The sequence below is a fragment of the Myotis daubentonii genome, chromosome 1 (genome assembly GCF_963259705.1).
Source record: "Myotis daubentonii chromosome 1, mMyoDau2.1, whole genome shotgun sequence".
NCBI lineage: Eukaryota > Metazoa > Chordata > Mammalia > Chiroptera > Vespertilionidae > Myotis > Myotis daubentonii.
This window is the reverse complement of record NC_081840.1, coordinates 187246139-187265848: the sequence shown is the minus strand read 5'-3', so window position 1 is coordinate 187265848 and position 19710 is coordinate 187246139. Positions and strand designations below refer to the sequence as shown.

The window sequence follows — 19710 nt, the reverse complement described above, 5'->3', positions numbered from 1 at the left end:
AAGTTGGGAATAGGATGCTTTTTCTTTCATGACGTTGTGTACATGATCCTATGCTCCCGCTGTGTTGAGAACACCAAGTACTGTGGCTGCAGGGAGGCTCTCATTGGTAACTCATCCACATAGAGCCATAACCACCCTCTCCATCAGCCACAGCTCCCAGGACAGACGCATGCTCCCCTCAGCAGAAGTGGGGGCACTTGGCCACCTCCCGCAGGCTTCCCCGTCATCACCTGATGGGTGCGCGTCCGGGAGGCTGCGCAGTGGAGGTGCCATGTTCCTTTCAGAAGAAACTGAGGATCGATTGGAGCCTGCCGGCTGAGGGGAGGGACCAGGAGGTCTGCCTTGTGCCCGCTCACCAGTCCCCAGTCCCACTCTGCTCCCATCCAGCCTGGTTCCCCTTGGTTCCCCATTGGCCATCCAGCGATGGGAGCCTGGGGGAGGAGGGACCTCGAGGTGCTCCATGCACTTCTTGGTGTTCAGTTGTCCGTTCGGTCATTTTGGATGTTACGGACCCTAGTTTTATAATGTAGATAGACTGTCATACTGAGAAGGCAGAAGAAAGACAGGCAGTCAGGGACTGGACTACAGGATAGGGGGAAGAGGTAGAACCAGGAAACCCAGCTAAGTGAAATTACTAAGGCAACCCAGTTGGGTGGGGAAAGAAGGGTGCGACTTGAGCTTTAAAATGTACGGATGTTGCCCTAGCTTGTTTAGTTCAGTGGACAGAGTATCGGCCTGCAGACTGAAGGGTCCCAGGTTCGATTCCAATCTAGGGCATATGCCCGGGTTATGGCTTGATCCCCAGTAGGGGGTGTACAGGAGGCAGCAGAGCAATGATTCTCTCTCATCACTGATGCTTCTCTCTCTCTCCCTTCCTCTCTGAAATCAATAAAAAAAAAAAAGTATTTTAAAAAATAATAAAAATAAAATGTATGGATGTTACTAAGACAGGAAACTTGCAGACCAATCAGAACAGAAATTAGCAAGCATGTATATACATACCTCTCTCTCTTCCTCTCTCTCTCACACACACACACTCGCGCTCATTGTAACTTCACTTATCACCCTAGAGGAGAAAAATTTCTTAATATTTTTCTGGGGTCTTCATTCCTGCTGTTTTCGAGGCTTAATCTAATATTGAAGCAATTTAAAAGGTGATTCTTGCCCTAACCGGTTTGGCTCAGTGGATAGAGCGTCGGCCTGCGGACTGAAAGGTCCCAGGTTCGATTCCAGTCAAGGGCATGTACCTGGGTTGCGGGCACATCCCTAGTGAGGAGTGTGCAGGAGGCAGCTGATCGATGTTTCTCTCTCATCGATGTTTCTAACTCTCTATCCCTCTCCCTTTCTCTCTGTAAAAAATCAATAAAATATATTAAAAAAAATAAAATAAAAATAAAAGGTGATTCTTTTTTTTTTTTTTTAAAGTGATTCTTGGGATCCTCAGAGGAGGAAACTATGGGGACATATTGGTGATTGAAGTATCGGTACAAAATAGAGAAGCTACTGAGGTTTATTTGGGCACTAATTTTCCCCCCCATAAACTACAATTTCCCCAGTGTGGTCTAGGAGGACTGGCTGAACCTCTTCTGAGATGTGTGGGTTTGGACTTCAGCTCTTGAGTGCTTTTAAAGCTCTCGAGTGCTTCTCCCCATTTGGTTTTCTCTTCAAGGTCCTTCATGTAGTTTTATAATCTCTCCTGGGTTATCTGTGAGGAGGCAATCAAGGATTTTGACTTTCTCCTGTAAGCCACATCTTCCCACCTATGACATTTGGTCAGGATAGGACTGTTCAGGTCTTCTCACACAATGGTTCCAAGGAAAACTAATTTTGGGTCAATTCCAGGTAAACCAATTCCATCTCTTAACAGAATTATGAGCTCAGGTGTCACAATGGCATGATATACACTGATCCAGGAGTGAGTCTCCCTTCCTGACTCTTAGGCTGAGACACACCCATAAAACAATGAACCCTGTCCACAGACAAAATAAGACCCACGGGGGAAAAAAATTCCCTTTTCAGCAAGGGAGAAGGTACAAGCAAGTAGACTATGGCCCCCCTAAAAAGACAAAAGGTTTTCTGAACTCTGCAGGGCTCAGGACTGAACTACTCCAGGAGTCCCTCAGCAGCAGAGTTAGAAGAACCCAACAGGGAGTTGTCAAGGGACCTTAACAGCATGTTCTCTGTGCCCACTTAGTACCCACCCACCTTGCCTGACTTCAGGCTCTGAAAGTGCTCCAAATCAGCAGTTGCCAACTGGTGGTCCGCGGACCACTGGTGGTCTGTGGGGTCCGAAAGGTTGGCGACCACTGCTCCAGATGGTGATAAACTGTTGGGGAAATAAGATCAAATACCACAGACTCAGAATTTTCTGAAATGAGTTATCTATATATATAAAAGGCTAATATGCCAAGTGTCCCCTTGGGAGTTCGGCCAGGAGCTCCATTGCTCGCTATGATGTGTGCTGACCACCAGGGGGCGGCGCAGAACAAAGGAAGGCCCTGGCTGGCAGCCAGAAGGCCCCGATCAGCCCTGATCGCTGGCCAGGCCTAGGGACCCTACCCATGCACAAATTTCATGCACCAGGCCTCTAGTTTGCTATAAAACCCACCTGGAGAAAGAAATGAGGGGGATATTTACCAGCCTGAAGTCAGGTGACTGATTCACCCCAGTTCATAACACACTGGTTTTCTTTATACAGGAGTATATCCCAAGATCCGTCACTCCCAACTCTATCAGAAGTTATTCTGAGATCTGGAAAGAAGGGCCTTGTTTTTTCAAATAAACTTATTGTATACATTGGAAAAGCAATTCAAAAAGTTTGAAAATGGGAGAGCAATAGGAAACTAGGTAAAATATACATATGAAAAAAGATACAAATGTACAACATGACATCAAGGGGAATCACAGTAAACAAGGTAAAGTGTGCACATGAAAGGAGATTTACCTATTTGAAATGGAGAGTCAAGCATGCCTTTATTTTTCACTTTTAAGAAAATGACACACTTCTTTGAGTAGTTAATGGAAGGGGGTTGACTTCCCTCATCCCATCATGAGAAAAATATCTGAATCAATACACAATGATACATACACCAAGAGCCAACTTATTCCAGAGAGAACCAAAATTGTCCCCAAATCTCCCCTCCTCTTTTTGCTGTAATCGAGGACACACATTTCTATCTCTGCTTCCTTGATTGTACTGGTATATGTTGCAGTTATTTGAGGTAGTTATTTTGATAAGTCAGCACAAAGACTGAATTAATGAATACTGAACCACTCCTACAGAGTGAGGTTCCTGTGAGCCTCTGGTCACATTTGTCAACCATTAATACAATGTATTGTTGAGTCATTTACCTTAAACTCATGGCCAACAGACTCTGGACTGAATGAAGCTTATCTAATGCAGGAGTTTTCTCCTTAAGAAGCTTCACAGACTTCCTGTGATTAGGAACACTACGCTGCACTTCAGCATGACACTTAGAGGCCATTTTAAATAGAGAAATAATAATAAAAAAAAAAAGCACAAAAATGAGAAAGCAACAACATAGCACTAACTAGAAAAAGGACACTTATTTAGTTTGAAAGCTGAGATATGAAGACACAGCATTGCCTTGTTTGACTTCCTGGGAAAATGTGCCTCGGGGGACTCAAATATTTTGCTACTCTGTGTATGTCCAAGAATGTCATCAAAAGTATTATGAGTACTCATTTGTGGTTTACAAATAAATTTTAGCGAGTAGGCAAATACAAAATCTTCGAATGAGGATTGACTATACATAAGTTTTAATTCCTTTACTGGGAAGTAGGGTTGTCTCAATCATAAACCAGGGCTGGGAAGTCATGAAAAGAGAACCTAGTCTCAACTGCTTCCTCTAAATTCTCAGTAAGTTGCAATAACATGGCAACCAAAATGGCTAAGATATAATAAACATCACTCAAGAAATGACTTATTAACTTCATTTTAGTTTTTTTAAAAAATATATTTTATTGATTTTTTTTACAGAGAAGGGAGAGGGATACAGGGTTAGAAACACTGATGAGAGAGAAACATCTACTGGCTGCCTCGTGCACACCCCCTACTGGGGATGTGCCCACAACCAAGACACATGCCCTTGACCAGAATCAAACCTGGGACCCTTCAGTCCGCAGGCCGACGCTCTATCCACTGAGCCAAACCAGTTAGGGCTCATTTTAGTTTTTATTGTAAAACATAAGATGGAATGATAGGGCATCTCAGAAACAGGTTCATATTCCAACTCAAGTGAAAATTTGTAATCTTATCAAATGCCTGTCAAACTTATTCCTAAATATCTCAACCAGAATTAATTTCATCATCTTTTTGAGTTAAACAAGCAGACTACTGGGTCCACAATTTATATTACCTGTCAATTTTTCCTATATCAAACCTCTACCACTGTTTAAACTCATTAGAGTACTTAATCCTCCCAAATAAATAAGTTTATAAAATCAGCTCCAAAATCAATAGCCCATCTGGTTTACCTGCCTTTGATTAAACAAGCTTAAGTTGTTTCACTTTGCTCCAGTGTACTTAGTTCTATACTTTGTATTTCAGACTTCTTAAATCTTAGGAAAAGGAATGTACACTGTCTTGTTTCAGAATGTGGTTAAGAGGCCACACCACCTACCATATTAGGTACTTTCTTGCATGCATGGACTCCTCTACCACCATGTATCTCAAGTCCATTTTTTTAAAAAAATCACAAAATGACTCACTGCTAATGTATGTTCCATTCAAATAAGATTTCTTAACCGGGAGTCACCAGAGGCATTTCAGGGCCTGAAGGCCCCCATGTTGTCAGTCTGAGGATTTTTCTGAAGAGAAAACATCGTTTCATTAGATGCTCAAACAGGAATATGACCATTCAGACCTCCAAAATTTTTAGAAATGCCTCATTGGATCATCTTGTTTTATATAATTTTCACTAGGGGCCCGGTGCACGAAATTCGTGCACTGGGTGTGGGGGCGGGGGGTGGGAGGGAGAGTGTCCCTCAGCCCAGCCTGCCCCCTCTCACATACTGGGAGCCCTCAGGCGTTGACCCCCAGACCCCTCCGATTGTTGGCTCTGCCCCTTGCCCAGGCCTGATGCCTCGGCCAGAGGCATCGACCCACATCACACTCCGATTGCCTGATCGGCCCCTTGCCCAGGCCTGATGCCTCCGCCAGAGGTGTCAGGCTTGGACAGGGGACCCCCATTTCCCCCGGATCACTGGCTCTGAACCCCGCCCAGGCCTGAGGCCTCTGGCCCAGGAATCATGCCTGGGCAGGGGACCCCCATCTCCCTCTGATCGCTTGCTCCACCCCCTGCCCAAGCCTGACGCCCCTGACCCAGGCTTCAGGCCTGGGCAAGGGGACCATCATATCCCCCCAATCCCTGGCTCAGCCCCCCGCCCAGGCCTGATGCCTCAGCCAGAGGAGTTGACCCTCATCACCCTCCGATCACCAATCACCGGATCGGCCCCTTGACCAGGCCTGAGGCCTCCGGCAGAGGTGTTAGGCCTGGGCAGGGGACCCCCAGCTCCCCGCGGTTGCAGGCTCCGCCCCTGCCCAGGCCTAACGCCTCTGGCTGAGGCGTCCGGCTCGGGCAGCGGGGACCCGCAGCTGCAGCAGCCCCGCGATCGTGGGCTCCGCTTTAGGCCCAGGCAAGGGACCCCTAGCTCCCGGGACTGACAGCTTCGACCGTGCCCAGCTCCCATCGCTGGCTCCACCCCTACTTCCTGCTATCACTGGCCAGGGCGGCAAAGGCGCCTGATTCTCCGATCATGGCTGGGGGGCAGCCCCCCAGCTTAGCTCCCCGCTGGGTTTCCGATCACTGTCAGTGGCAGGGGGCTTCTTCCTGCTTTCCCTTTCGCCTCCCTGCATTGTGCCTACATATGCAAATTAACCGCCATCTTGTTGGCAGTTAACTGCCAATCTTAGTTGGCAGTTAATTTGCATATAGCCCTGATTAGCCAATGAAAAGGGTATCGTCGTACGCCAATTACCATTTTTCTCTTTTATTAGTGTAGATGGGTGGGACTATTCAGTACAATTTGACATCATTTAGTATCTAGTCCTGTTCTCCAAACTTCTACCACCTCTAGCAAGTTGTAATTCTATAAACAGAACCAGGCACTTTTATATTCTTAGGGTACAAAACAAACATGCCACCTACATACTAGCATTTAAAAGATTTTAAGTATTGTCAATTATATTTTAACACAATACTTCAGAGTTCAAGATTTTAAATAAGGGCAAAATAAATCATATCTGAATAAATCTTCTAAGTATATTAAAGTGTTAGTAATACTTCTGTTTCAAAATCGCTGAAAAGTATGTCATTTCCTTGAAATGTACTTGGCGTAGAAAGCAGCAAAGAGGTCCTTATAAGGAGTGTCTGAATCTCCCTTGGTCAACGGTATACGGCAAAATTGGCGAAACCTAGGAGAACGCAGCAGCAAGTTCTGTGAAAGGCCCATGAAGCTGGAGCATAACCAGTAGAGAACAAGTGACTATAAAAACAAAAAAAGGACATGAATGTTAGCACCGCTCATTCTCCTCGGACACCAAGCTTCAGAGACAAAGAAAATTATAATCTCTGCAAATGGAAGTACACTAGGACTAAACAAGACCTGCAATGGCGATTAGATATCTGTGAAGGGTCTAATAGGTAAGAAAGAAGGATGAAAGGAAGACCAAAAAGCAAAAAGAGAGGTGTTCGTGATAGAAAGTGGATGACAGAGTAGCTCCCAGGGCCCAAGAGAGGTCTCGCCGCCCTTCTTTGGCTTATTCCCCACCAAGAGGTACAGCCTCTGACAAACTGCCATAATTACAGGTAGGGTCCTAGAGGTACAGCCATTTATGATGGCAAACTTAGCCTCCCTAGACTTCACTTTCCTCCATATAGTCATCTATCTACCAATTTTTCTAGTAACCAGTTGCTAAGAATGGTTAGGAATGCATTATCCTTGCTTTTTCTGAGACTTATAGCTCAGCATTATCGTCACTTTTCTTTTGTACTACCATCCAGATTGATGTATGTAAGGTCAGTAACTAAGTGTCCTACAGCCTCTCAAAACAATCCCACCCAAACTTTTCTTTGGCATCAGAAGGTCACCAGAACCCAGAGGCATGACTATGTGGTGGCTGAGTCCAAGCCCTGAAGTCAAACTGCTTGAGTTTGAATTCCATTTATTTGACTTTGGGTAAGTTATTTTTCTTCTGTTTCAGTTTCATTTATAAAATGGGCACAGGACTGTACCTATCTCAGAAGGCTGCTGTAAAGAATAAATGAGATAACTCACATAGATGGTAAAGCAGTGTGTGGTCCATATTAAGCACTTGCATTTGTTCCAAAAGCAAGTTTTGAGGAGCAGAAAGTAACACATCATCAAAGGCAGATTACCACTGTAGTTAAGAGCAAGAGCCAAGCTGCCTGGATGTGTAAGACTCTGCCACTTAACAGATGAGTAAACTTGGATGAATTACTTAACCTCTCTGAGCTTAAGTGTCCTCATCACTAAAGTGGAGATTACAGTAGCAGCTACTTCAGTGCATTGTTGGGAGAATTATAAGAGCTAATATATGCAAACCACTTCAAATAGTTCCTGGCACAAAGTCAATGCTGACTAAACATGTGCTATCACCATCATCTGATTTATCCACTAAGCAAAAAGTACCCTGAACTCAACTGTACAGACTATAAGCTGTCTATTAAAAATCACTCTTCTTCCTTAGTAATAGAGTCCTAATTTCCAGAAGGGTATACTGCCATGGCGGAGAAAAACTTCATCCCAGCCTCTTCCGCAGTGAGGTGTGGCCAGGTGACTAAGAGGTGAGCAGGAGTGTTTGGTGGGACAGCTGGCAAGGCTCCCTCCAAGCGCTGACTGTACGTGAAGCACCCTGTTACCACTCCTGCAGAGACAAGCTCCGGCAGCCATCACGGCCACATTGGGGCCTGGAGGACAGACATTACAGACTGTGGATGGTGGAGCATTAGGAGAAGCAGCCCTAACTGGTTTGACTCAGTGGATAGGAGTCACTTGCCTGGGTCGCGGGCTCAAATCCCCAGTAAGGGGTGTACAGAGGCAGTCAATTGATGATTCTCTCTTATCATTGATGTTTCTCTCTCTCTCTCTCCCTCTCTGAAATCAATAAAAATATATATTAAAAAAAGAGAGAGAGAGAAGCAGGCTGGGTCTCTCATGTCTTGTAAGAGATACACTAAGCTGCCTAACTGAATTTCCTATATTTGAGAGAATAAACTTTTGGGTATTTAAGACACTTTTTTAGATGTGTTACTCACTTTGAACCCAGACCCTCACTGAAACTTCACTGCCCTTATTTTATTTGAGCTGGGGGGTTTCCTCAGTTATAATTGGCATTATTTCTCCCCAGAAATGTCGTGAACCTGTATTTTTCTATTTTATAGGGTATTTTACAACAATACTACTATTATATGAAAATTATTATAAGTACTTGGTGTTATTTCATTAATTCTCACAGACATAATGATGTCTATTTAAGACATGTAGAAACTTACTTATTTTATACAGGAGCAATGACAATATTATGTCTAAGGGACAGCTTTAGTTGTATATATATATATACACACACACACACACACACACACACACACGCTTAAATATATTTTATTGATTTTAATTTTTTTTTTACGGAGAGGAAGGGAGAGGGATAGAGAGTTAGAAACTTCGATGAGAGAAAAACATCGATCAGTTGTCCCCTGCACACTCTCTACTGGGGATGTGCCTGCAACCAGGGTACATGCCCTTGACCGGAATTGAACCTGGGACCCTTCAGTCCGCAGGCCGATGCTCTATCCACTGAGCCAAACCGGTTAGGGCAGTAATATATGTTTGATGCTGAATACATACTGTTCCAGATTCCTAAGATAAGTAACATGAAAAACTTTACATATGCTGATATAACCCTAACTATCAGCAACAAATGGATTCTACGTTATGGTCTATGTGTTGGCTCTGAACAAAAAGAGAGCTATACCTGACACAGCTTTTGTCTTCTTAGCACTAAGTATCCATGGGTAATAAGCAAAAGACCAAAAATATGAAATAACTGCAAACATAACAATTTCTCTATTTCTATAAAAGTTTAATTACAGACCTCACTAGTTTGGCTAAGTAGATAGAGCGTCGGCCTGTGGACTGGGATTGAAGGGTCCTGAGTTCAATTCCCGTCAAGGGCACAGGTCCGGGTTGCGGGCTCAATCCCTACTGTGGGACGTGCAGGAGGCAGCCGATCAATGATTCTCTCTCATCATTGATGTTTCTATCTCTCTCTGCCTCTCCCTTCCTCTCTGAAATCAATAAAAATATTATTTTTTTTAAAAAGTTTAATTATGCCAAATCCGGTTTGGCTCAGTGGATAGAGCGTCGGCCTGCGGACTGAAGGGTCCCAGGTTCGATTCCAGTCAAGGGCATGTACTTGGGTTGCAGGCACATCCCCAGTGGGAGATGTGCAGGAGGCAGCTAATCGATGTTTCTCTCTCATCGATGTTTCTAACTCTCTATCTCTCTCCCTTCCTCTCTGTAAAAACTCAATAAAATATATTTTTAAAAAAAAAGTTTAATTATAAATAAATAGGGGCAAGTGTACCTATCTCATAAAGAGTTGTATGAGGTTAAATAATATTACATATGAACACATATGGACTTGGCACAGAGTTTGCTTCTTTTTTAAGTGCTAAATTCCTTAGCTAAGTCTATATAGACAGAAACAATTCAATAAACCACCTAATCAAACAGAGCAAATACTTTGTTCATGGTAATGTGCAAGATACTTTGCAAAATTGTAAAAAGAAAAAAGGTTTGAGTTAGTAAGAGAGTTAAGACATTCACATACAGGAAGGTCAATCAATCCCAAGAAATACGTGTCACTCGGTGACAGAGACAGTAAATAAGTTATTACAGAAAAACTCAGAAACCAGTAAGGGACTGAGTTTTCAGAGAAAGCTCTCAGTAGAAGAGGCAGAACCCAGCCAGATAAAGCTAAGGTCAGACAAGATTTAGCACAAAATCTGGTGTTTACTCACCGAAGGTACTGTCGCAGCAATTGGAATCATCAACACTGATATTCCCCGAACAAAGTAGGTAACACCCGTCTGAAAACGAGACATTCTAATTTTTTGTAGAGCAACAATCTAAAAGGGAAGAATATATACACACACCATGATTATTAAAATGCATAAAATGGCCTTCACTTACATTTTAACCAATAAAAAAAAGAAAACACTGATAAGTTTATTTGGTTGATCATCTATCTTTTATAAAACTTAATAATCATGCAGAAATCTTAAAAAGTAGCTTTAATCAATAGCAATAAAGAAGAGATTCAACTATATTAAATAGAATCACAGCATAATTTTTAAAAGACAACTAGAGGTCTGATGCACGAAAATTTGTGCAAGAGTAGGCCTTCCTTCCCCTGGCTGACAGCACTGGCTTCCCTCCAGCACCCGGGACCCAGGCTTCCCTCCCCTGGCCGCCAGCAGGCACCCAGGATCCAGGCTGGCTTCCCTCCGGCCTGGCTTCGTCAGGAAGGATGTCCAGAAGACATCCGGTCTAATTAGCATGTTATCCTTTTATTATTATAGATGGTTTTTAAAGATTGTAAGACTGAAATTCCCTTCAAGATAGGTACTATGGCTCTGGCCATTGTAGCTAAATTAGGTGAGCATCATCCTGTGCACCAAAGGGTCTGGGGTTTGATTCCTGGTTCAGTCCCTGCTTGGGTTGCATGCTAGAGGCAACCAACCAATCTCTCACATCGAAGTTTCTCTCTCTCCCTCTCCCTTCCTGTCTCAATCTCTCAAATCAATAAAAACATATTTTTTTAAAAAAAAGGATAGGTAGTATGTATGAATCATTACCCTTGTTTTTTGGTACTTAAGTACAGTGCCTGGCAGGAACTGTACTTAAGTAGGAACTTGGTATCTCAAAGATTTGTGATCTGGCTACATGGATAAAGGGAATAACCAAGGCAAGGGAAAGCAGTTATAATTTATGAATTACTTATTTAAGAGGCAACATAGCAGTAATGATTATGAGCCCAAACACTAGCCCAAACTTCCTAGGTTCACATGGCAGCCCTGTATTTAGTGGTCATATGACTTTGTGCAAGTTATTAACCTTTTTGTTCCTCACTTTCTCCACCTTAAAATGCACGTAATAATAGTAATAGTACCTATATCATGGAATTAGTCAAAAGAATTAGATGAGTTAATTAGCCCTAGCTGGTTTGGCTCACTGGATTCCAGTCAAGGGCACATGCCTGGGTTGTAGGCTTGATCCCCGGTAGGGGGTGTGCAGGAGGCAGCCAATCAATGATTCTCTCTCATCACTGATATTTCTATCTCTCTCTCCCTCTCCCTTCCTCTCTGAAATCAATAAAAAAATATTTTTTTAAAAATGAGCTAGTTAATATAAGCTATTAAAATAGTGCCTGAAATATGGTGTATGTTAAGTAAGAATGAGCTTTTCTTAAACATATACATACTGGGTTAGTAGATGGTATAAAGGAAAGACTAAAGGACGGATATTAATCCATGGTGACCTTGTATTTATCACTTTCTTCTTTCTAACAAATATTCACTAAGTCCAACCACGTTCACAAGACTCTGCTGGGTTCCCTTCTAGGGAAATACACTTAGACTGGAGTCTTTCCTCAAGAAACTGTCACCCAACACCTTACGGTGTCATCTGCATTTTTTTTGTCTAAGAAAATAGAGGTATATGAGATTTCCCAGAGACCAATGGACATGAAGTCTATGAGATCACAACTGAGGTAGATAATTTCTAAGGTTTCTTCTAGTTCAAAGAGTTGATGTTCTTTTCAGAGTTTGAGAACAGCTCTGTATGAAATTAAAGGCATGCTTCCCATAAACTGTTGAATAAAGGAGCATGGGATAATGGTAAGACATGGCTAAGACGTCATATTGAATATGTATGTGTTTTTCCACTCCATCTTATAAAGAAATTCTATGATTTTTCTAATATTGCATAACTAAAAAATGGCAGTCAGGTAATGACTTTATTCTCTGCCTACAAATTTATATATTAAACATAGACACAAAATACCAATCTATTGTGGAAATAAAACCAGATTGATTAGACATCTTAATGACCGTCTTTAACCAAAGGCGAATCACAAAACTGAATGTTATTAGAATCATATAATTTTAAAGTTGAAAGAGACTTTGGAAGTGTTCTAATTCAGCTTTCTTACTTTAATGATGAGCATTCTGTTCCCCAGAGAGATTAAGGAACTGACCCAAGACAGTCAGTTTGTCGATGGCTGACCTGCAACCAGAAACCACACTTAATTCTAGCTCTACAGACAGAACCCCAGCCAGATGAAGCTAAGATCAGACACGATTTAGCACACAATGCTGGTATTTATGCACTGAAGGTACTGTCACAGCAACTGGAATCAACACTGATACTCCCTGAACAAAGTAGGTACCACCCGTTACCTACTCACCTTCAGTGAGTAGCTCTGCATTAAGACTCAAACACACTTATATTTGATGTCAAAACAGCAACAACAGAAATCCTAATAATTTAAATGGCAAACAATCTTGTTTAAAACCACTGACCTCTACTATTATTAAATTGATGGCACCAATGCAGATAGGCAGAATCCAAGTGGAATCCAGTGCAGTAAGGTCAGGAAACCACAGGACCCCACCTGTCGCTAACTGCTCCTGGACAGAAAAACCTGCTGAAAATTTATAAATAAAATAATTTATTACAACAGCAGAAGGAAATACACAAGACATTATGTAGGATAATAATTCCAAAAAGGTGCCCCTCACACTAAAGACTTGCATTGGTTTTATTCAGGCTCTCTTCATTCCATAACACAAATCAGTCCTTCCTGGACTGAGAAAGAGGCAAGCAGCTTTCTGTAGCAAACAGACTTAGAGAGAAAAAAAATAAAAATATGTAGCAGTGCCCTGACGGTGTGTCAAGTGGTTAGAGCATAGGCTTATGCACAGAAGGGTTGAGAATTCAATTTCCAGTCAAGCGCATGTACCCGGGGTGCAGGTTCAATTGGTGTGTGTGTGGGGGGCGGGGGGGGGGGGCGGGGGGGGGGGGGAGAGGCAACCAATCCAGGCAACTAATTGATGTCTCTCTCACACATGATGTTTCTCTCTCTCCCCTCCCTCCCTTCCACTCTCTTTAAAAATCAATGGAAAAATATTCTTGGGTGAGGATTAACAACAACAACAACAACGAAGTAGCAATAATTGTTTCAGGCTTAACTTTAAATAATTATGTAGCCAGAGCTGCTTCTTTAGAATCTATTCAGATTACTTTCTGGTTAGAAATGCCTTTAAATGAAAGTAAAAAACAAATGCTTTAGTTCATATTGTTTCTCAATTAATGTTTACATTTATCGCTGTGAAAGCTTTTCTGTTCTCTTAAGTTTATAAATAAAAAAAATTCCTGGTTAGGAAACCAAATTCTGAAATTATAACACTAATTTTATTATGATCTCTAAGAAGCAATATTACTGCTTTCCTTTCTAGATTTATTTTCTCAACACAGCTAGTTTGCTTACACTCATTATTTTAAATTGTATATTTATACCCTTTATAAGCAAGACTGGTTAAAGTATTCTATTTATGAAAAGTATGGGGTGATAGACACTTTTCAAAAGAGGACATTCAGAAAGCCAAGAGACATATGAAAACATGCTCCAAGTCACTAATCATCCGAGAAATGCAAATCAAAACAACAATGAGGTACCATCTCACACCTGTCAGAATGGCTATCATCAACAAATCAACAAACGACAAGTGCTGGAGAGGATGTGGAGAAAAAGGAACACTTGTGCACTGCTGGTGGGAATGCAGACTGGTGCAGCCACTATGGAAGACAGTATGGAGTTTCCTCAAAAAACTGACAATGGAACTCCCATTTGACCCTGTGATCCCACTTCTAGGAATATATCCCAAGAAACCAGAAACACCAATCAGAAAGGATATATGCATCCCTATGTTCATAGCAGCACAATTCATCATAGCTAAGAACTGGAAACAGCCTAAGTGCCCATCAGTAGATGAATGGATTAGAAAACTGTGGTACATCTACACGATGGAATACTATGCTGCTGTAAAAAAGAAGGAATTCTTACCATTTGCAACAGCATGGATGGAACTGGAGAGCATTATGCTAAGTGAAATAAGCCAGTCAATGAAAGAAAAATACCACATGACCTCACTCATTTATGGATAATAAAGACCATTATAAACTTTTGAACAAAAATAGATACAGAGGCAGAGCAGCATCGAACAGACTGTCAAACTACAGTGGGAAGGCTGGGGAGGGTTGGGGGGCAAGAGGGGGCGGGTAAGAGATCAACCGAAGGACTTGTATGCATGCATATAAGCATAACCAATGGACACAAGACACTGGGGAGTAGGGGATACCAGGGGAATGTCAAAGGGGGAAAAAGAAGGAGACATATGTAATACCCTTTGTAATACTTTAAGCAATAAAACAAAATTTAAAAAAAAGAAAAAAGAAAAGTATGGGGTGTTTTGTTTTTTTCTTTAGAGTACAAAGACAATGTTAGGGAACTTATTTGGGGGGAAACAAACTTCTATAATAACTACCTTCTGAATGTGTTGCTCCTGTGCTAAAATTCCGCAGAGCGACAGACATAAAGATCCACATTGGAAGCTGAATCCAGACCAACACTGTGGCTTTGAAAGGGTGGCAATTATCCCGAATGTACAGCTCTGAAACAAGCCTCTGCATATTCTTTAGATAAGTGAACCTATTTTGAGGGAAGAGGGGAAAAGAAAAGGGAGAAAATGTCATTTGATCACCAATAGTGCTTCATAACCATAGCATAAACACGACCAGGTTGTGGGTATTGGCTGAAGAATTTGTGTAGGATTTTTAATTATCACAAGCTATATTAAGGAGCTGCCTAAATAAAAGGTAAATAAAGCCTTTTACTGAAAATTCTCTAGCAATGTATACAAATTACATAACAATTCAATAAATCTAACATTGGCAGACTATAAGCTTTGTCTATGGTCATCTTTGGCTAGTTAGGCTTTATGGGAAACCTCACTACTAAACTGGTATTATTGCACTTTCTATAGGAAATATGAAAAGTAAAAGTACATTTTATTCAAACCTTCCATTCCAGCCAAGCTTAATTACTTGGTCCCTGAATATATTTGTTTGTACCAATGTGGTTTTGTACTGTGTGTGCTCTTAGCCTGTCAAAACAGTCTCCATTCTTCAATTCTTTTTCATGAATATTTTCTTCATTTCTCTGTTAAGCATATTAGTTATTCCTGTTAAGTCTCACTTTCTTGACTACAGTCTCCTTAAAGGTCAAGTGCTGGGTCTTATTCATCTCTGAATCTCTTGCCATATATTTTGTAAAAGGTATGGCATTCAATAGGTTTGCTACATTTACTTAAATTAAGACAGCATACACAGACATTCCAGGGTCTTTGTAATTCTGTTACTCCTTTATAGACACCTGTATTTTCTGATGCCTGAAATGACTTAGGTCATTCAACAAATCAGACTTCCGCATCAGCATGCCTTTGGAAATTATTTTATCATCTGTGTGGACAATCCACTCTCTTGGCTGTCCACCTGGCAAACTCCCTTTCACCTTCCAAGACTGTCCCAATGAAAATGTAGGAAACCTTCAGAGTGCCTTTCTAGAAAGCCATCCATCTCCATAACAATGTGGCTGAACAATCATGCCAGTGCTGCATCACCAGGATGCCACCAACTTATCTAGGATGTATTTACAACCCAGGTGAGCAGCTGTAAATCTGTTCTTTTGGCATAGAGCTGTAGTTCTGAGATTTCTCTGATCAGTAAAACTTCAAAACTACAGGTTTGTCAAGTCTTCTTAACACTAAATAGAGAGAAGCACTTTCATAATGAAAATAGCTGGCAAATGTATACCTATAGAGCTAAATGTACGGATAACCGTATATATATGTGTGTGTGTGTGTGTGTGTGTGTGTGTGTGTGTGTGTGTACATATATATATATGTATTTCTCATTTCTGTGAAATGGTGAACACTATGTCACAGTATAGTAAGGATAAGAATTTGGGAAACTAAGCAGTAGCTTAGGTTGACTGAAGCATGATGACTTAGAAGTTCCCAGTGGACGACTATGGTCATGCACCCTTGGGCAAGGGTTTCTAGGACCCCAGAAAGATTACTACACAGGGTAATTACAGTGGATGGACAGCACCCTAGCTATCCAGTTGCTTCTATTATAATATTCACATTTTCTACTTCCTCATTCCTGAGGGCTACCGCTTACTGTATCTTTTCAAAAAGGTGAAGTTTGGAAAATAACCTGTATGATTTGCTGACTAAAGCACCAACAGACTGGCACAGTATCTTTATCCTGTGAAGCCTTCCCTGACTTTCCATAATGACCCAACTCCTTGCACAAAACCTTTTTTATAGTACTTAATTCAGTCATTATTTGATTGCAGGTCTTTTGAGTAGGATGGGGTCTCTTTAAGAATAAGAAACTTGCCTGGCCCCAGTGGCTTAAGTGGTTGAGCATCGACCTATGAGCCAGAAGGTCACAGTTCGATTCCCAGTCAGGATACATGCCCAGGTTGTAGGCTCGGTCCCCAGTGGGGGGCATGCAGGAGGCAGCCCATCAATGTTTCTCTCTCATCGATGTTTCTATCTCTCCCTCTCCTTTCCTCTCTGAAATAAAAATATATTTTTTTAAAAGAATAAGAAGGGGGGATGGGAGCATGAGTTTGTGTGTGGGGGGGAGGTTGGGGGTTAATGGGGGGGATGAGGACACATTTGTAATACCTTAACTAATAAAAAAAAAAATTTTTTTTAAAAAAAAGTCTTAAAAAGAAGTGCAAATTGGTAGTTATAAAACAGTCATGGGATGTAAAGCATAGAATAGGAAACAGTAATACTGTAATAACTGTGTATGGTGTCAGATGGGTACTAGATTTATGAAGGTGATCACATTTGTAAGCTATATAAATGTCTAATCACTGTTGTACACCTGAAACGAACATAATATTGTATGTCCACTGATTGCAAAATTAAAAATTGCTTTAAGCAAAGAAAAAGAAAAAAAAAGAATAAGAAACTTGCCCTTATCTTTGTTTCTCCATTTCTTTGCTTTCAGTCCAGCATATAAAACAAGGTGTCCCCAAAAAATGTATACACAGTTTAACAGCTCGTAGCTCAATTTTGAAAATGAAATGTATGTTTATAAACACTGCCTTTATAATTATTCAATACTTTTTTTGGACACCCTAAATTATGCCAATCCTGGCCAGGTAACTCAGTTGTTTAGAGCATCATCCCAATACACCAAGGTTGCAGGTTTGATCCCCAGTCAGGGCCTATACAAGAACCAACCAATGAATACATAAATAAGGGGAACTTTCTCTCTCTCCCAAATCAATAAATAAAAAATAAAACTATCATGCCACATAAACTTATTAAAATGCTAAAGAAAAAAAACTACTTTGCTGCTAAAGCTACAGAATACTCAAACCTATAATTAACATAATCACTTTCACATAATATACATATATTTTTATGGTCTTATAGGCACAGAATTATCTTACCTGGCAACTCTTTTGGACCACCCCAACTGTTTTGCACGAACTGCAACTTCATGGTTAAGGTGTTGTGCAATATTTTGTATTTCTGGTTGCAAATTTTCCACCTAGCTAAAGAAAAATTTGTTATGAGCACATAAAGGATATTTATAACCACTCATAGTTTTATTTTCTATTCCCTCAACTCATTTAAAATTTTGGTTTCCTGCCCAGCCAGAGTGGTTCAGTGGGTTACAGTGCCGTCCCATTCCCACTGGGAGGCTCTGAGCTGATTCCCAGTCAGGGCATGTACTGGGTTGCCAGTTCCATCCCCAGCCCATCAGGCCAGGCTGCATGTGGGAGGCAACCAATGGATGTTTCTCTCTCACACTGATGTTTCTGTTTCTGTCTCTCTCTCTCTCTCTCTTGCCCTTCCCTCCCTGCCACCCACTCTCTCTGAAATCAATGGGAAAAAATATATCCTCGGGTGAGGATTAAAAAAAAATTATTGTCTACTGAGCATGTCAAAAAACCTTAAGTCTAAGCATAAGACATTAAATTGCTTAAGATATCCTGTTACAACCAAATCCAAATTCCAGATTATACACTTCGCTGTGTGCTGTTGGGCAAGTTACTTAACCTCTAACTTCCAGTCCCCTCATAAACAAAATGTGCAACAGTACCTACTTCACAGGGTTATTCTAAGGACTAAGTGAGAACTGCGCCTGCGCTTTTATGTGGCATCCCTGGCTTTCCCAGTACCGTCAACTGAGGAAACAGAAGGGTATTAATTAAATCTCTAGTATTTTCTGTGACAGCCCCCCAAACTTTGCACTATCCGCCCTGTGTTGATTCTGTAAAGTAACTCACTGCGTTGATCCTGCTGACGAATCTCTTTCCGTTTCGTTTCCAGGCTTTTCCCCCCAATGATAATAATCTTTGAAGCCACTTTTTTTTTTTTAAGTCTTCCCTTTTGAATACTATTTTGCCTTCGTTGCACTTAAACTCGTAATATGTGACTTGACCTCATAATCTCGGGAAGGAGGGCAGGACGGTCTCCCTATCCTAATCCCACACAAAAGATAAGGAGGCACCGAAGGGCGTGCAGCCGAGACTCGCAGGACACGGGCCTGTGGGTGGACCGGCCTGAATCAGGGGTCAAGTTTGCAAACCGCTAGCTAGGCAGTTCTTCCCCAACGCGACCAGTCGGAAAGCCCGGGAACTAAAGATGCTGCAACCAGCAGGGGGTGGCAGCCTCTAAAGAGGTCATGTCACAGGTCGCACCAGACAGTTTTCCTGCTCCTGATTCCCTTCTCTCTAACAAGGCTAGGGACCGCTCCTGCTTTGAGCACAAACCCAGAGGGTAAACGAGATAGATGGCTGGTGCACGTGCCATTTAACATCTCCTACTTCCCACGTCCAGGGCGCGTTACCCTTCTTAGCAACGACGCGGTCACGACGAGGAACGCTAAGCCGACCGCCTGCGGGAGCGGCGCGGCGGCCCTCACCTTGGCCAGGATGTAGTGCTGGTAGGCCGCCAGGGGCAGCGTGACGGCGCCGCGCAGGGCCACGGTGGTGAAGAGGATGCTGCCCCACCAGGGCAGGCCCGTGACGCCGTGCGCCGCGAGCAGCATCTCCTCCGCGCCTTGCACCGGCGCCGAAGCGGCCAGCGCCTCGTACCAGCCGCCCGCGTCGCCCGGGTCAACTGCAGACACGGAGGCCACCGCCCACGCGGGCAGAGCCGCGCGCCTGGCACCGCCTGTTGCGGCCGGAGCAAAGTGCGGGCCCCGGGCCCCGGGCTGCAGGACCGGCGGCGGCCGCAGCCACCTCCCGCCCAGCCGGCCCAGCATGGGTGCCAGGGCTGAGCCCGAAAGGCGGGCTTCACCGACGAGCGGCAGGTACAGTTCCGGCGACCCCGCGCGCATGCGCCGGCGACCCCGGAGCGTGCGGTGGGCGCGCGCCCGCCCTCGGCCACGGTTGACCTTCCCGGTCAAGTCAGTGACGTTCGCGTCGCAGGGGAGATGACGTAGAGGATACGGAAGTCCCGCCTTTCCCACGCGGCACTGGGCAGGCCTACTGCGCGCGCAGGAAACTTT

General features: G+C 42.7%; 1 protein-coding gene and 1 long non-coding RNA gene across 4 annotated transcripts; both read right to left on the bottom strand.

Annotated features, from left to right (window-relative positions):
• Positions 1 to 1409: 1409 nt before the first annotated feature.
• On the bottom strand, positions 1410 to 3462 carry LOC132227272 (uncharacterized). The gene is made up of 3 exons (XR_009451156.1): positions 3352 to 3462; positions 2206 to 2326; positions 1410 to 1705 (listed from the first exon to the last, which is right to left on the bottom strand). It is a non-coding gene; the product is annotated as an uncharacterized LOC132227272 (long non-coding RNA).
• A 537-nt stretch (positions 3463 to 3999) lies between these two features.
• LOC132218187 (cytochrome c oxidase assembly protein COX18, mitochondrial) lies at positions 4000 to 19627 on the bottom strand. Of its 3 annotated transcripts, none has more exons than XM_059669054.1 (6): positions 19123 to 19627; positions 17642 to 17742; positions 14652 to 14815; positions 12627 to 12751; positions 10065 to 10172; positions 4000 to 4830 (listed from the first exon to the last, which is right to left on the bottom strand). In XM_059669054.1, the coding sequence occupies exons 1-6, from the start codon at positions 19537 to 19539 to the stop codon at positions 4789 to 4791; spliced, it is 957 nt and encodes a 318-aa protein (XP_059525037.1). In that variant the 5' UTR covers positions 19540 to 19627; the 3' UTR covers positions 4000 to 4788. The 3 variants fall into 3 exon arrangements, with proteins under 3 accessions (XP_059525037.1, XP_059525027.1, XP_059525017.1); XM_059669044.1 differs by lacking the exon at positions 4000 to 4830 and adding an exon at positions 6306 to 6507 and having other exon boundaries at positions 12627 to 12748; positions 19123 to 19626; XM_059669034.1 differs by lacking the exon at positions 4000 to 4830 and adding an exon at positions 6306 to 6507 and having other exon boundaries at positions 19123 to 19623.
• Between the last annotated feature and the right edge of the window lie 83 nt (positions 19628 to 19710).